General features: G+C 36.3%; 1 protein-coding gene across 1 annotated transcript; it reads left to right on the top strand.

Annotated features, from left to right (window-relative positions):
- Positions 1 to 109: 109 nt before the first annotated feature.
- On the top strand, positions 110 to 12319 carry lrrc40 (leucine rich repeat containing 40). The gene is made up of 15 exons (XM_088599045.1): positions 110 to 664; positions 2010 to 2191; positions 2444 to 2517; positions 3448 to 3577; positions 3916 to 4039; positions 4888 to 5030; positions 5582 to 5754; positions 6276 to 6366; positions 6936 to 6981; positions 7068 to 7176; positions 7491 to 7598; positions 8725 to 8835; positions 9543 to 9620; positions 10247 to 10432; positions 10892 to 12319. The coding sequence occupies exons 1-15, from the start codon at positions 517 to 519 to the stop codon at positions 10995 to 10997; spliced, it is 1809 nt and encodes a 602-aa protein (XP_088455171.1). The 5' UTR covers positions 110 to 516; the 3' UTR covers positions 10998 to 12319.
- Positions 12320 to 14841: the final 2522 nt, after the last annotated feature.

Genomic DNA, 14841 nt, shown 5'->3' with positions numbered 1-14841 from the left:
CACGATTAAAGAGAAATGAAAACGAAACATTTATTTTTATTTTTACACCATGTTAAAATGTTCATAAAATAACACTCCCGGTAAACGTGTTTCTAAAAACGGTTTATTTAGAATAAAGTGAATAGACAGACCTTATCTATCACATTGACCTCTATGTGTCAATTTTAGGTTGTGTTGAATTAGGTGATAGTAACGTTTTAGCAGAGTGCATGTATTTGTGTAACATCTGCCTGTTAAACTTCCCAGATTTGAAAGCAAACCGATTTTTTTTTCCGGATATTTAAAAACACAGGCAATCTGCACCGGCTCCTACGTGCTGATCCTTAATGTCTGAGACAGCATAAATTGAGGCCCAGCGAAGTTGGCGCTTGAAAATTGCGATAGTAACAGCAACAAATGCAGTGGAGCTTAGGAGGAGATTGTTTGAATGAAGTTATCCAAAGTATCACGCGCTGATTTAGCACAGTCCCGATTGGTTTGACGTCGATTTGACTGTTGCTCTGTGTTTTGGCAGCAATGTCGCGTTTTAAAAGAGGTGGGAAATTTGTAGATTCTAGAGCTGGGTTTAAAACCGACAAAGAAGAACCCTCTGTTCCTTGCGGGTTATTAAAATCGGCCAGAAAAAGCGGACAGCTTAACCTGTCAGGACGAGGACTGACCGAAGGTAAGGGAAACGAGATGGACGATGGCTGTCATATCCAGCTTTTGTGCGCTGGAATCGGTAACGCTCATTTTTAACTTTAATAAATAACCAGCGACCTGGGTTAATACGTCACAGACACGCGAAGTTACATTTTTGAAAACAAAATACTGTTGACGTTTTAGTTGTTAAAATAAACATGGTTTTATATTTTGAAAATAATACCTTCTGTGTTTTGAAAGCACAGTAGTCAATACTTTACTTCCAGTACAATTTCTGGTATTCCTTATTCTCTAATTCACGTCTGCGCACAGAGAATTATTGGGATCGGTTTTGCACAGAACACGTTTTTAGCCTTTATAAAAAATTCTTTATAATAAGTCCACGATTGCAGGAGACAGTGGGTATTCCACTTAAACAGTGTAGTTTCTACTGTTTGTAATGGCAGTATTGTCTGTATGGGTTCCAGTCCTGCAATTTGCAGGGGACTGGAGTAATTTGCTGATGCAAAGTGCTTTTTGTTTGCACATGAGCTGTAGAATTCCAAACTCACTGAAGCTTTGTTAGTATTTTATAAAATATCCCAGTAAGTAAGGCATTACAACAAATTAATCTTGATGGGAAGATGGGGGAAAGATGCACATCCATGCATCAGTGTCTGATAGGAAGAGTAAGTCTTGATGGTGCAATGATACACAAAGATACACTTGTGATGTTCATATCGCATTTAAAAAAGGAATACAGAGTCAAATGCAACACCAAGATTTCTACCTTCCACCAAGGCTTTGATTTCAGCACCTTCAATAATGACATTGACATGTCACTAACTTTGCTAAACTGATGTTGGGAGAGCCTATAAATCTACAAAAATTTAGCATAGTGCTGAAACATCTTCATGAAGTCCTTGATTACTTGGTGAGAATAATCTCATTAAGAGACAACATGTAGAGACTAAAGTTAAGGTTCCAGCAAATAACCCAGTTGAAGACCCCGGGTGAGTGGGACAACAGTTTAAATTAGACAAAGTTTACAAATTGCCCTCTAATAAATCAGTACTGTGCCACTGATCTCTAGGAAATTCTCCATGTGAACAAAAATAATTTTGTGCGATTTACAGTATAAGAGATTCATTAAGGAAGTTGATAATAAATGGACAAGGAGCAGAGTAGGCTAGCTTTGTGTAGGGCCAAAATAACAAGTACTAAGACTAGGTATGGTACTAGGTATAATTTTAGCCATTAATTTAGTTGTGTAAGCAGCATTAACAACAGCAATACGAAAGAAAAGTTGACAACCACATTTTTAGGCTGCCTTAAAGTTATCTTAAGATTTTTAAATATTAAAATCACACACATTTTTACATTGGCAGTACCCCAGAGCGTCTGGCGCCTGAATGTAGACACACCAGAGGAAGCTCAACAGAACCTGTCTTTCGGAGGTGCTGATCGTTGGTGGGAGCAGACGGACCTCATTAAACTTTTTCTCTCATCAAACAAGCTCCAGAGCCTCTCGGAGGATATTCACTTGTTACCGGCTCTCGTGGTTTTGGACGTGGGTATATCTTGCATGTAGAATTTCACCATTTTCATGTGGAATTAGGGAAAGAGTCAATGTGAGAACTTGTCTGATAACACCACACTTTCTCCAAAAATGAGAACCTCTTTTTCCAAAATGGTGTAATATAGCACTAACGTTCCTGATTTATTTTTCCCTATGACTTCTGCACTTTCATATTTGGAGAAAAAAATAAACTGACGTATAACTAATTTGTTTGTCACCTTTTCTTTTGTCTGTTTTTATAAGGTCCATGACAATCAGCTTACCTCTTTACCCAAGTCCATTGGAGCGTTGGAAAACCTCCAGAAGCTTAATCTAAGGTATTTGATACATAAGACCAATTGCCTTCTTAATGTGTAAAACAAATATGATTCTCATGCTTAACTACAAAATGATGAAACAATAATTGATCTAGAAAAACATTCTTAAGTGAATAGTTCTCAGATTAGAGAACTATTATTAGACTTTGTCCCTTTAGTTGTTAAATGACAGCACTTTAATGCAAATATCCAGGCTTCAGATTGCCGTGCACTGCAGGATTTTAAACAGTTTGACCATATTGTCATTTATTTGATTTATAATTTTACCTTGAAAATACTATTAGGTAGATTAACCATAAATGGGAAATAACCTTTTATATGAAAATTCAATGCATGGAATAAAAGATTACTTCAAAAAAGGAAGGTTGTTGATTATTTTCTAGTTTACGATCACAGTGTGCTTTATTTTATAGGTGTTTTTGCCTGCTGCAACATTTCACACTGGATTTAGTTTAACAATTCAAGCATCCTTTAAATTCTTGAACATTAAAACTTAGGCAAGTTTTAATGTTCAAGAATTTAAAGGATGCTTGAATTGAATTCAGCATGTGTTTTTTGCTTTGTGTAGCTGCAGAATTTCAGAAAGTGGTCTATAAGAGGCTAGACCACTTTCTGAAATTCTGCAGCTACACAAAGCAAAAAACACATGCTGAATATTTTAGTAAGGCTGGGGAAACTGTCCCCCAAATTCTGCAGACTTTTACTGTGTGATTTCAGAACACTACATTATGGAAATGTACTGCTGGATGCCATTGTGTCATTGTCTTCCACAATGGAATAGTGTTGAAGCATTTGGAACAGCACTACATTTATAAGGGAATTTAAATGTTAGGCTGTTTTGGGTGATGGATGACTTCTATGGAGAGCTTTTTGTGCAATAGAAAATGCCCTTTTTTAATGGGCGAGCAACTCACTGTTTTACTCTTGCAGCCACAATAAGCTGAAAGAGTTACCAGAAGAGCTGTGGAATCTGAAGACACTGAGGAGCCTGCATCTGCAACAGAATGAACTGGAGCAGATTGCAGAGGGCGTGGGTCAACTCGACAATCTGGATGATCTTGTGAGTCATGGGTTTTTTTTTTTGTGGGAAGGCAGGTATATCTGAAAAGGGAAAGATTTATGAAGGCAGACCCAAGCAGCATTCATGTGTTCTGTATCACAATTCCAAATATTTGAAATGAAAACAATGCATTTGTATCAATGTTTGTAATGTTAACATTTTTACTTTTGTTCAACCCCCCTAAAAAGCAATGACGGCTTCAGTTGCTCTTATGGATTTTATAGAAAAAAACAGATTATACAGATTTCCTTCCATTTCCAGCTATATCCATTGAAAGAAAACTTTAAATGAAAGGTAAAAATTGTGATTTTACTACTGTGCTTTGTGCAATTCCACAGGACCTCTCCAATAACCAGCTGACAGACATTCCTAACGGCTTTGGCAACTTGAGAAACCTGGTTAAACTAAACCTGTCTTACAACAAACTGAAGAGCCTTCCTCCAGCTATCAGTTCCATGAAGAGTAAGACCTTACATTTTCAAGATTTTATTGTGTTTCTGCAATGTAGAAAATAAAGCAGATGTTTAGAGAGCATTAAAATTAACGTTTTTTTCATTCAACACACTGTCTTACGAGAAAAGAAATTCAAATTTAAACTTAGAAAGGTGCCTCAGTTTAAAACCTAGCTGTTTTTTCTACAGATTTTAGCAGCATAGAGGATTCATTTTGATGTACTGTATCTTATTGTTGATGAGTAAGATGCACTAAAATGCCTTTTCTATGAAACATACTGTAAGGTGTGCATGTCTAAACCTCAACAAATGTTCGTCTTTTGTATTGGTCACACAAGGCTAAGGATTGTGTTGCATGTTCTTGGAGGTATGAGAAGTTCTCAGTTCTATGAGAATGTGCAGAATTCAAATAGGTTATTGGTCTACACGGAAAGCTGAATTCACTAAGTGAACAAAGTTACTTTAAAGGTCAGTGCTTAGGGTTAGATCAAAGAGAAATTTAAAGGATGAGTTTCCATTTAGCAAATGTTGCCAGAAGACCTATTTGTTAACCTGACCCCATTGCTGAGAGAGCTGAATTGACATTTATGATGTTCAAACCATTTTGAAGTGTCCTTATGCATTGAAGAATCTGCAGACCTTCTTATTTTCTAGTTTCCAAAATATTCACAGTAGCATCAGTCATTGCCATTAATACTACAGGGTGGAGTAGGAATATTGTTGGCAGTTCTCTGCTAGAAACATTAATAAACAATGAGACAATAACAATTAAGGAGCTGGCAAGCTTAAGGGACTTGAGACCATATTGGGCACTACCTGTGTAAACAAGTTCATCTTTCTTGGGGTATATTTCTGCAGGTTTGAAATTGTTAGACTGCACTCACAACCAGCTGGAAACTGTCCCTTCGGTCCTGGCACAGATGGCCTCTTTAGAACAACTCTACCTGAGATACAATAAACTCCGCTATCTTCCTGAGCTTCCCTCCTGCAAACTACTCAAGGTATGTTTAATGCAGCTAGCTACTACCATTATTTTAGCTGGATTCTCAAAGCTTTGTGCAAGGGTACTGTCTCTCTTATTACTCTTGGGCACTTTCTAACCTGTATTGGAATTTTGTACTTAAAAAACATTCTTTAAAATAATGTTTTTATGTATTTTTACAAATTTATACTTGTAGTTTATTTTACAGTACATTGTGGTGTACTGAGGCAGTATTAATACAGCTAGTGACAATAGCTTGGGGCTTGTAGACCAGTCGCTCAGCAGGTGGTCAGATAGGCATTCTCTGCTACTACACAAAAGCTGTTGATTAATGGAGCATATATTAAAACTGGAAATCAAATGAGGAAGGGGGGATAATCTGCAGAATTGGCAGTTCTAAATTATATGTAATCTAAAAAACAGGATTTAAAATTATAAGAAGATAAACTCTTGGAGTGGAGCACGCTCTTTTTTATGCTCTCTACCTGTTTTTTATAACTCTGATGTGAGTATGGCTTTGCTACAAGCACCTGATTGCAAAAGGTTTCTTTTTTTAACTTTCTGCTTCAGGAGCTCCACGTTGGTTACAATCAGATTGAGGTGCTTGGACCAGAGCATCTGAAGCACCTCAGTTCTATCAGTGTGCTGGAGCTGAGGGACAACAAGCTGAAAGCCCTGCCTGATGAGATTGCACTACTCGAGGGCTTGGAGAGGCTGGAGCTCACCAATAATGACATCAGCAGGTGCTGTGCAGACTAGTCCTGGAGTTGATTAGAAATGGGTGACGCACAGAGATGCTTTTAACTGCTATAAAGTGATGGTTTGGCAGTGTCAGGCTCAATAATCCTTCCTACACCTTGTTCAAAAGTCCACTTGCCATTTAAATTACCTCTCAAGTGTTGTCAAAGCAGCCAGCAGAAGACACTCAAACTGTGGTGCACGGAAAATAAGGGAAAAATCAATCTCCTACAAACAAACGCATTCACAGGTAATACATTAAATGTAGATTTAATTCTGTACCCCATAAGTGGAAGACATCTGGTAACATATTCAGAAGAATGTGAACCTTAGTAGTTCAGTGTTCTCAAGATTTTAGTTAATTTCAAGATCTCGATATCTGTTAAGCAAGTTCAAGCTTTTGTCTGGTGTATTACAGCATTTGAACAAAGTGAGTTTTTTCATTAATATTTAATAGCTCATTGTAGCAGTATGAGATGATCATTTTGCATTGAGTGGTGCATTTCTGTGTCTGTTGTTGACTCAGTCTGCCATATACTCTTGGTAACCTGCCCAAGATAAAGATCCTGGCTCTGGATGGAAACCCTTTGAGGACAATCCGCAGAGATCTTCTAACTGTGAGTGGAGAGAACCATTCCATTGCCCTGTAACACCCCTTACCAGCAATTCTGGCATTACCCTCTTAAATAGTCTGTTCAAGACTAAAGACATCCAGTTTCTTTAGCATGTCAGTGTGGTGAATTACTTTGTGCTCAGGAATACATCTAGTTTCTGGTACTGGATTGAGTCCAGAGCAACAATATATTTTGTTTTAGGGCAATACATGTACATACTATTCTGTCTGGTACAGTATTAATTATGGTTCTTGATTTAAAGCATTTTTGTGTCATTCTGATGCTTTTTCTTCCCCACATTGTCATCTGATGCATATAGATTAGAAACGTACAGTAATGCTGCAGCTGTTTGTGTTACATTCCATTAGCAGGAATTTGCCTAAACATGTACAGTAGCTTACACTTGTCTCTAATCCCAATTCATAGTAGGGAATTGGGCATTTATTCTTACCCTTAATTGTTCATATTATTCATATTTATCTGTGAAAAGGGTACTTTTACTGAAAAACAGGACTATTTGTTTGGTCATTTTGGACCCACCAGTACTTTTGTGATGTTTTGTTTGCTTTCAGAAAGGGACCCAGGAGCTTCTGAAATATTTGAGAAGTCGAGTCCAAGGTACACCTGTTTGTAAGGATATGTATTTTAAAAGTTAACATGTTTGTCCTGCTCTCCCATTAACTTTAACTTTATTTGGTATTTAGAGGTGCCAGATGGAAGAGACCAAGACCCACCCAAGACAGCGATGACTCTTCCAAGTCAAGCCAGGGTGAATGTGCATGCCATAAAAACCTTGAAGACGCTGGAGTACAGGTAAACATCACAGTCCCACAGGTTTGGCACTGTTGTTCAAGCTGCCTGGCAGAACAGCCCGTGTACAGTCACTTCCCTGGCATTTAGAGGCTTTTGCTAGAGTAGGTGACCTTGAGTAAAACGTTGCCTGTTGGAAATGAAATATATTTCACTACTCCTGTTGCGTGTTCCTAACCATACTTCTGTCATAAAATGTGAAGTGACAACTTGGGAAGAAAGGAGAGGAAGCCTTTCAGCACCTCTTACTTCTTTGCTTATTAATTCTTGTAATAATAAAGATGTTTAATACCTTTTTTTTTAATTTTGGATTGTAGTGGCAAACAGGAGGCATCTATCCCAGATGAGGTGTTTGATGCAGTTGTCAGCGATCCTGTTGTCAGTGTTAATTTCAGCAAAAATCAGCTGACTGCGATCCCTGCCAGGTACTCCGTTTTTGTCTCCTAATGCATTTTGGTGCCATCAATACAATTACAGACTCAAAATATGACATAGCTTGTATGAGAATGAAACAACCACTTAAATGTTCTTCCCAATTTACCAGTCCATCAGGTCAGAATCGGTAAGAAGTTCACAGAGAAAAAAAGGTTGGAAATTGCTGTCACAATTAACGTCTGCAATTAAACACTGCATTTATTGCAGTAAATTGCCAGCCTTAGGATTTTATATTGGAGACAATGTTTAACTGTACACTACTGTAGGTGTAATTTTTTCATTTGATAAACAAGAACAAACTTATCTTTCAGTAGTTATTTTAAGTAAAGTTAAAAGTGACTTCCAGAGGTTTTTCAAGAAAATGCATTTTATAACAGTGAAACAAGTATCTTCTTCATTATAATATGCAACATTCATACATTTTAGATTAAAAAAGAAGGTCTGAATCTCTATTCACTGTGACTAAGCTGCGTTTGGAATTACAAAAGGATTCTCCTTAATAGCAGGACAAAGTAGGACTTCTTTTGGCAGCTTTCACAGTAATTCTATCTACTGCAATTTGAATGAATCACCAATGGTTACATCTTTAACTTTAAAGCAAGAACAAAGTACTGAATATGTTACCACATCAGATCAATAAACATAAAATTACTGTATATCAAATTAATTCCCATAATTAAACTAGAACATAAGACTGAGTCAGGGAATATACAGTGCTTTCAAGATAAAACATGCCTTGCTAGGTATTCAAGGGATTAATAAAATCCAAAAATTTAAGTAACTAAACCAGTTAATAAATATATTTTAGCAAATGTTGTGCCACACAAAAAGTTACAAGTTTGAGAATTTATATTGGAAGTTCCAAAGCTCTAAAAATTCAATAAGACTTCTACAACTTCCTAAGTGCTTAACATTGAAAACTCTTGATGCGTCTCAATATCATAAAACAGTCTTATTTTGTTTTTAAAGTTGAATAGCACTTCTACAGACACTGACGTGATAAAAGCAGATTAAGACTTAAACCTTGTAGTTTTGTGTAGAATTACTCCAACTTATTGTAGCCTAATAATGTATTTATTTCCTCTTAAGCAAATTCATATTTTTCTTTGTTTTTAGGATCGTAGAACTGAAAACAACAATTTCCGATACAAACTTGGGATTCAATAAGATCACCTCTATTTCCTTGGAATTCTGCATGCTTCAGCAGCTGGTAAACATAGACCTCAGGTAGTGGCATTTAAACCTATAAATATACAATTAGAAACCCGGAGTATAAAAGGGGTGTGAAACTACAGCAGTATTTTTTAAAACTAAAAATCGTCCATTGCTTTGAATTCAAAGTAACTCCGTAGGACCAGAGCATAAACAGCCATTCAGAGAACATCAGTATATCAACAATACATATAATGTATTCCACAATAGGCATGACTGGCTCAGGCTGACCTGTACTAAGACAATTGTAAGTTTAGTTTTCTACACCAAGTCATCTTAGTAGGAAGGTCCTCAACCTGAAATTGAAGTGATATCTGAAAAAGACTGCACACAGTATTGAGGAAGACTAATATCGTCAATTAATTTAGTTTTTGCTCTGCACCATAGAGGAAGACATGCTGTTCCTTTCTTAGAGTCAGGATCATTTAAAAAGTATAGCTTTCATACTGAAAAAACAGCCCCTGTCTGTTGGATCCCTGTTCCTTTTGGTATTAAATCACTCTTGTCAACACTTTAGACATCACATATGATTCTTCTGTTGCAATAACAGGAAGAAGGGGAAAACCATTTATTAAATAGTTGGCACATAATGTAACACCTATGTTTCATTCGCATATAGAATAATCACCATGTCTTTTCTGGATTCATAAGAACTCAGGAGAATCACCTAGACAGATATTATCTTTGGAAATTCCTAATACTTAACTTTGTCTTTGTTTTAGAAACAACCTTTTGACATCACTTCCTGCAGAGCTGGAAGCCTTAACAAAACTGAGGAGTATTATACTTTCCTTTAACAGGTTAGTTGTTGACTGAGTGTTACACAACATAGAAGAAGATTGTGTTAAAATTTTTAAGGAAAAGTAAGACAGACTAGATTTGTAAAATTGCACTCTTTTAGTCTTTCTACATCTTTCCTAAAAAAAAAACTACTAGTAAAATTCCCTACAGCTGAGAAAATGAATATCCCATTACAAGTCTTGTTAACCAAAGTCAGGCCTTTGGTGTAGTCTTAGAGCATTTATTGCTTCTAGTTTTTCATAATTGTAATGGATTACAGTGGAATAAGTGTGGAAAGTCTTTATGTAGACTACCATGCTAGATTGTTTTGTTATTAACAAGACTGACAGCTTAAACAAAATCTTTCAGTTGGCTGTTGTATTACTGAAACATTGTGCCAGTATTAAGCTTTGAGAGCCTGACTTTAATACTAAAAATAATTTCATATTTTGTTTGATTGTGCTACAGGTCATGTGTTCTGCAGCAATATTAAAAATGCACTGTATAATGAAGCCTTAATTATTACTGAAGAAGTTAATTATATGGGGTGCTTAATTTGCTCTGGGATGTACTGCAGGAACTTCAATCACTTTGACTACTTAATGGCTAATGACTTGTATAATGACAGTAGACATTTTAATCGCAGGTTTAAGTTGTTTCCTGAAGTGCTTTATGAAATTCCTACACTGGAGACAATACTAATCAGCAACAACCAGGTGGGAGCTATTGACCCAATTCAGCTGAGAAGACTGGAGAAATTGTCTACGCTTGACCTGCAGAACAACGATATCTTGCAAGTGCCTCCAGAGCTTGGCAACTGCACCAGCCTTAGGTACAGATAAACTGGGATTGGTGGAGTCTACTATAGACCTTGTTGGTTGAATAGATTCTACACTAGAAGTTCAGAAGGAAGTTAGAGTTTTTTCACTTTACCTAGTCAGTTAATTGGGTTTTCTATTGGTAAAGGATTGTATTTGTGCCCCAAGTGGAGCTTGAGCCAATTTTTGAAACAATGTTAAAGTAGTTTAACAATGTTATGCAATTGTGATTTGATTGTCTCTGTGTCTGTTATAAATCAAAGGGTACTCGCAGTAATGAAGAAACAGTTCAGTCTGGACAGCAGTGATTATATACACTCAGTTCTTTAGTTATCCATTTTCTAGAGTCGGTAACAAAATATTGAAATCCATTTTTTTACTACAATGGAGTTCTTAATAGAATTCATATTTGGAGATGGTTGAGGTTTTATTTTCTAAAGTGCTGCCAATATGCAATATATTTTGTTTCACAGGGCACTGATGCTAGATGGGAATCCATTTCGCAACCCAAGAGCAGCAATTGTTGCACGAGGAACAGATGCACTTCTTGAATACCTTAGAAGCAGAATTCCTACCTAAAGAGTGTCAGTGTTATTTTCACAGCTGCATTGTGTACAAAGAATACATCTGTATTCCTGTTTCGAGCCTCCTGATAATTTCAGTTGAAAAATATTAGCTGTTCTGGGATCAAAAAGAAGTGGTACATTAATGTTGCTACAAAGCTTTCTGTAACAAACTATTTGACATTAATCAGATAAGCAACTGCAACCATAGACATTATGGACAATACTATCCCTATCAAGAATAGAAAGAATCTGTAATTCATCAGTAAGAATGTTGTTAAACTGTACCATATTTTTAACTCTTATGAATTACAAGGGACGTGTGTAAACCTAGAAAAGACATTTAGTATAGTTCAGTTATACACACTGTATGACTAAATATTTATATGCATCTGCGCATTCTCACGTTTGTGATCTTGATCTAAAATGAAAAATGTTAGGAGGAAAGTTTTTACAAACAGCTTTCCCATTATTTAATTTTTTCCCCTCAATAGAAGATCCATTATGCATGCATAATGTGCTGTGGGATTCTGAGTAATTCCAACATATTACTTTTCTTTCTCCCTTTAAAAAAGCGTCTCCTCTTGCTGATATTCTGGATGTCAGGATCTCAGCTGTGGAGTTGTTAAAGGACAGTGCTTTAGTGCCAATATTATGATGTTAATGAATTGCATTAATGAATCACAAAGGCCAAATAGGACATGCACTGAATAAAGAAAACTGCAGATGAAATAATGGGAAATGAATAGGGAAAAAAGCTCCAAACTAAACACAGTGAGGCTCTCAAACCCTCAAAAGACTCTTCTGAGAGCACGCTAGGAAAAGACACTGCCATTGCCTTGTAATAACTATTGCTTCTGTTCTGATAGTTTTTTATAGCTTTTGAAGTGAAACGCATCTGATGCAGTTTAACTCACAACACAAAGATTAAATATTAATTTTACTTTAAAATTACATTTGCTTCTAAAATTTGAGTACATTTTTCTACTAATTTATGACTCGCTGCCAATTTTCTTACCAATTTTTAGTTTTTCTACAGGGTGATGTTTTTCTGTGGACCATTTTGTAACGTTTCACATTAGGATTTCAATTTTTAAAAGTAATTGTTTTAAGATAATTACGTAGATTGAAACTAAATGTACCACTTCTACATAAATGCATGAATCAGGGGACTCCTATGAAATGTGCTATTTCAATTAATAATCTTATTTCATTTTCCTGCATGCTGTCAGTTGGGGTTCCAGTCTTGGGTAATAACTTGAGGAAAAACCACTAAAGACATAATTCAGACACTGTGAAAATGTTTGCACTTAATTAACAATAAAAGTGTATCTGTGATTTCTGTTATGTTTTATTGTTCGCTCCCTTCTCCCTTCTTCAAACAGCAGAGAAAAACATTACTAAAACATCCCGTGCCCTTGACGAGTTGGGTGCTATCATACTTTGTTCTAAGTATCCAGCTGCTTCTGCAGCACAGCTCTGTCCGTAAACAACATTTTTAGGATAAAACGCTTTATCTCAGTAACTTTCCATTACACTTGTTTCATGATTTTTTCCCCCCGTTTTTAATGCACTTCCTTATGCTTTGTGTGTCTTTGAGGATTTTAAAGACTTCTACCAGGTCCCCTAGTAATCCTATTTATTCAAGACTAAAAAAGGCTCAGTTACTTTGGCCTGTCAGAGTAGGATATTCTCTTAAACCCCAGACTGAATCGGAGCAGCATTATCTTTTTGGTCACCAAAATTGTATAGAGTATTCTTACATGATTTAAACATAACATCCCTTGTTTAAATTATACTTATACTGTATGTATGTAGTATTTGCCTTATTAATTGCTTCCTCACATTGTGTGGAGGATGTAATTGATGTTATGAGTCATTGTAAAGTCTTTCATATTTACCTTCTAGCTCATCATTTCCCATTTTGCATTTTCACAGTTTGTTTTTATGACAAGTATGCACTTGTCAACATTAAATGCCAGGTGTTCTGTTTCATCTACTGTACATCTCTTTGTAATTTGCTGCATCTATTTCTATTAGTGTTACTAACACTTCTCAAATCGTATCATTTGCAAATCCACATAGTTTACTAGCTTCACTAGAATCTATCTCCATTCGTCCATTCACATTGAGCACAAACACATACAAACATCACGGCCAGGTTTTCCCAGGGGTCAGTTAACCTACCAGTGTAGTGGGAGCAAACCAAAACACCCAGGGAAAACCAGCATGAAGGCAGGGAGATCATACAATCTCCACACAGGTAGGACTCCAGGAATTGAGCACTGGACAGATTAATAGCAATGTTAATCTATATCATTGATAATATATTAAGAAGGTCAGTCATCCTAGTAATTAGTTAAATCTAAACATCACTTCAATTTGAGTATTCACCCCTTCTTTATAACCAATCTTTACTAGCCAGTTCTCAGTCCAACCACTCGTGTGTCCCTCAACGCCTGCAATTTGTGAATTAATCATTTATGATCAAAATCCTTCTGAAATTTCTAATTTAAATACACCATAATCATTCGACCTATGTGCATGCATTACAGCTTGTCCAAAGACTTTTAAATTGGTTAGACAAGACTTACATATTCTAAATCCATGTAGACTATTTTCATATACAGTAAGTGATCCTCCCATTCTAAGTTTTTCCATAACTTTATGTATGGAAGTCAGCTTATAATTACTTGGCACCACATTGCCAGTCCCTAGGTACTACCCCTTTCAAAGAGTTTTGTCAACAACTTCTGAAAAACATCTGTTGTTGCCTTGGATCCAATTGGTAGCATACCCCTGGACTGTGAGATTTATTAATCTTGAGTTCTCCTAGTACCAAGATCATTTCTGTAATAATCAGTATTGGCATCGAAGAGACAGAACTTTAAAAAGCATATGGGTAATTTTGATTTGTAACTGGAATCTGAATATTTTTTGTGATGCTTTGGATGACTCCCCAGATTTTGATAAAACCAGAACCCATTATGGGAGGCTGTGGCAACCCAGAGCCCTAACGGAAGTACCGGGCTCAAGACAGGACTGAAAGCATGACTGCTGTCATCTGGGCAGGAGTCTATAACAGGCATCCATAGAAAGTGACTATTCAGAAAAGCCAATCATGCCTTGCCAGCATGTCCAGTTTCCTCTTGCCCACAGAACAGGCCAAGAAAACTCAAAAGCATAGATTACATACAAACATCACACAGAGGAGGGGGTCCAGACAGGAATACAGCCCAGGACTCAAAAACAAGGCAAACAAGACAGCAGCACTAAACACCACACAACTAATCTTAAAGCAAGCCATGCAGAAAGCTTTAGAAACATGCTTATTGAGATAGCAGCTTTTGTGTTGTTTTCAAAAGTCACCATTCATTTTTTTAAAGTTATTCCAGAGGAATAGAAATAGATACATTTCTAATAATAATAATAATAATAATAATAATAATAATAATAATAATAATAATCTTTATTTTATATAGCGCCTTTAAAGGTGGCTTCTCAAAGTGCTTTACAGGATGACAACTACAATAAATAAGAAGAATACACAAGATAAGTCAATCTGTTTGACATAAACAGAGAAGGTAAACATTTAATAGTATCAAACATGTAAACATTCAAGAATTTGAATCCTACAGGGGATTATGATATCAGGGTTACTAAAGCCAAGCTTCTTTAAGCTTCATCCTCTAATATGGAAACCAGCCACTCTTCCTGAGACTGTTATGAGGCCTTTAGTCACAATCCTGCAGAAGCATGCAGTTTCTTAACTGCCACAACAAAGTATTTAAAGATGAGTTTTAAGGAGGAGGATTCTGTCTAAAGGTTTGTGTTGCAATTCCACTAATGAACATAGACTA

The sequence above is a fragment of the Lepisosteus platostomus genome, chromosome 11 (assembly GCF_059453375.1).
Source record: "Lepisosteus platostomus isolate fLepPlt1 chromosome 11, fLepPlt1.hap1, whole genome shotgun sequence".
In the NCBI taxonomy this organism is placed as follows: domain Eukaryota; kingdom Metazoa; phylum Chordata; class Actinopteri; order Semionotiformes; family Lepisosteidae; genus Lepisosteus; species Lepisosteus platostomus.
This window is presented reverse-complemented; position numbering and strand designations above follow the sequence as displayed.

Coding starts and splice junctions, on each gene's coding strand:
- lrrc40 (XM_088599045.1), top strand. CDS start 517: ATGTCGCGTTTTAAAAGAGGTGGGAAATTTGTAGATTCTAGAGCTGGG. Junction 665..2,009: donor AGGACGAGGACTGACCGAAG/GTAAGGGAAACG, acceptor TTACATTGGCAG/TACCCCAGAGCGTCTGGCGC. Junction 3,578..3,915: donor TCGACAATCTGGATGATCTT/GTGAGTCATGGG, acceptor GCAATTCCACAG/GACCTCTCCAATAACCAGCT.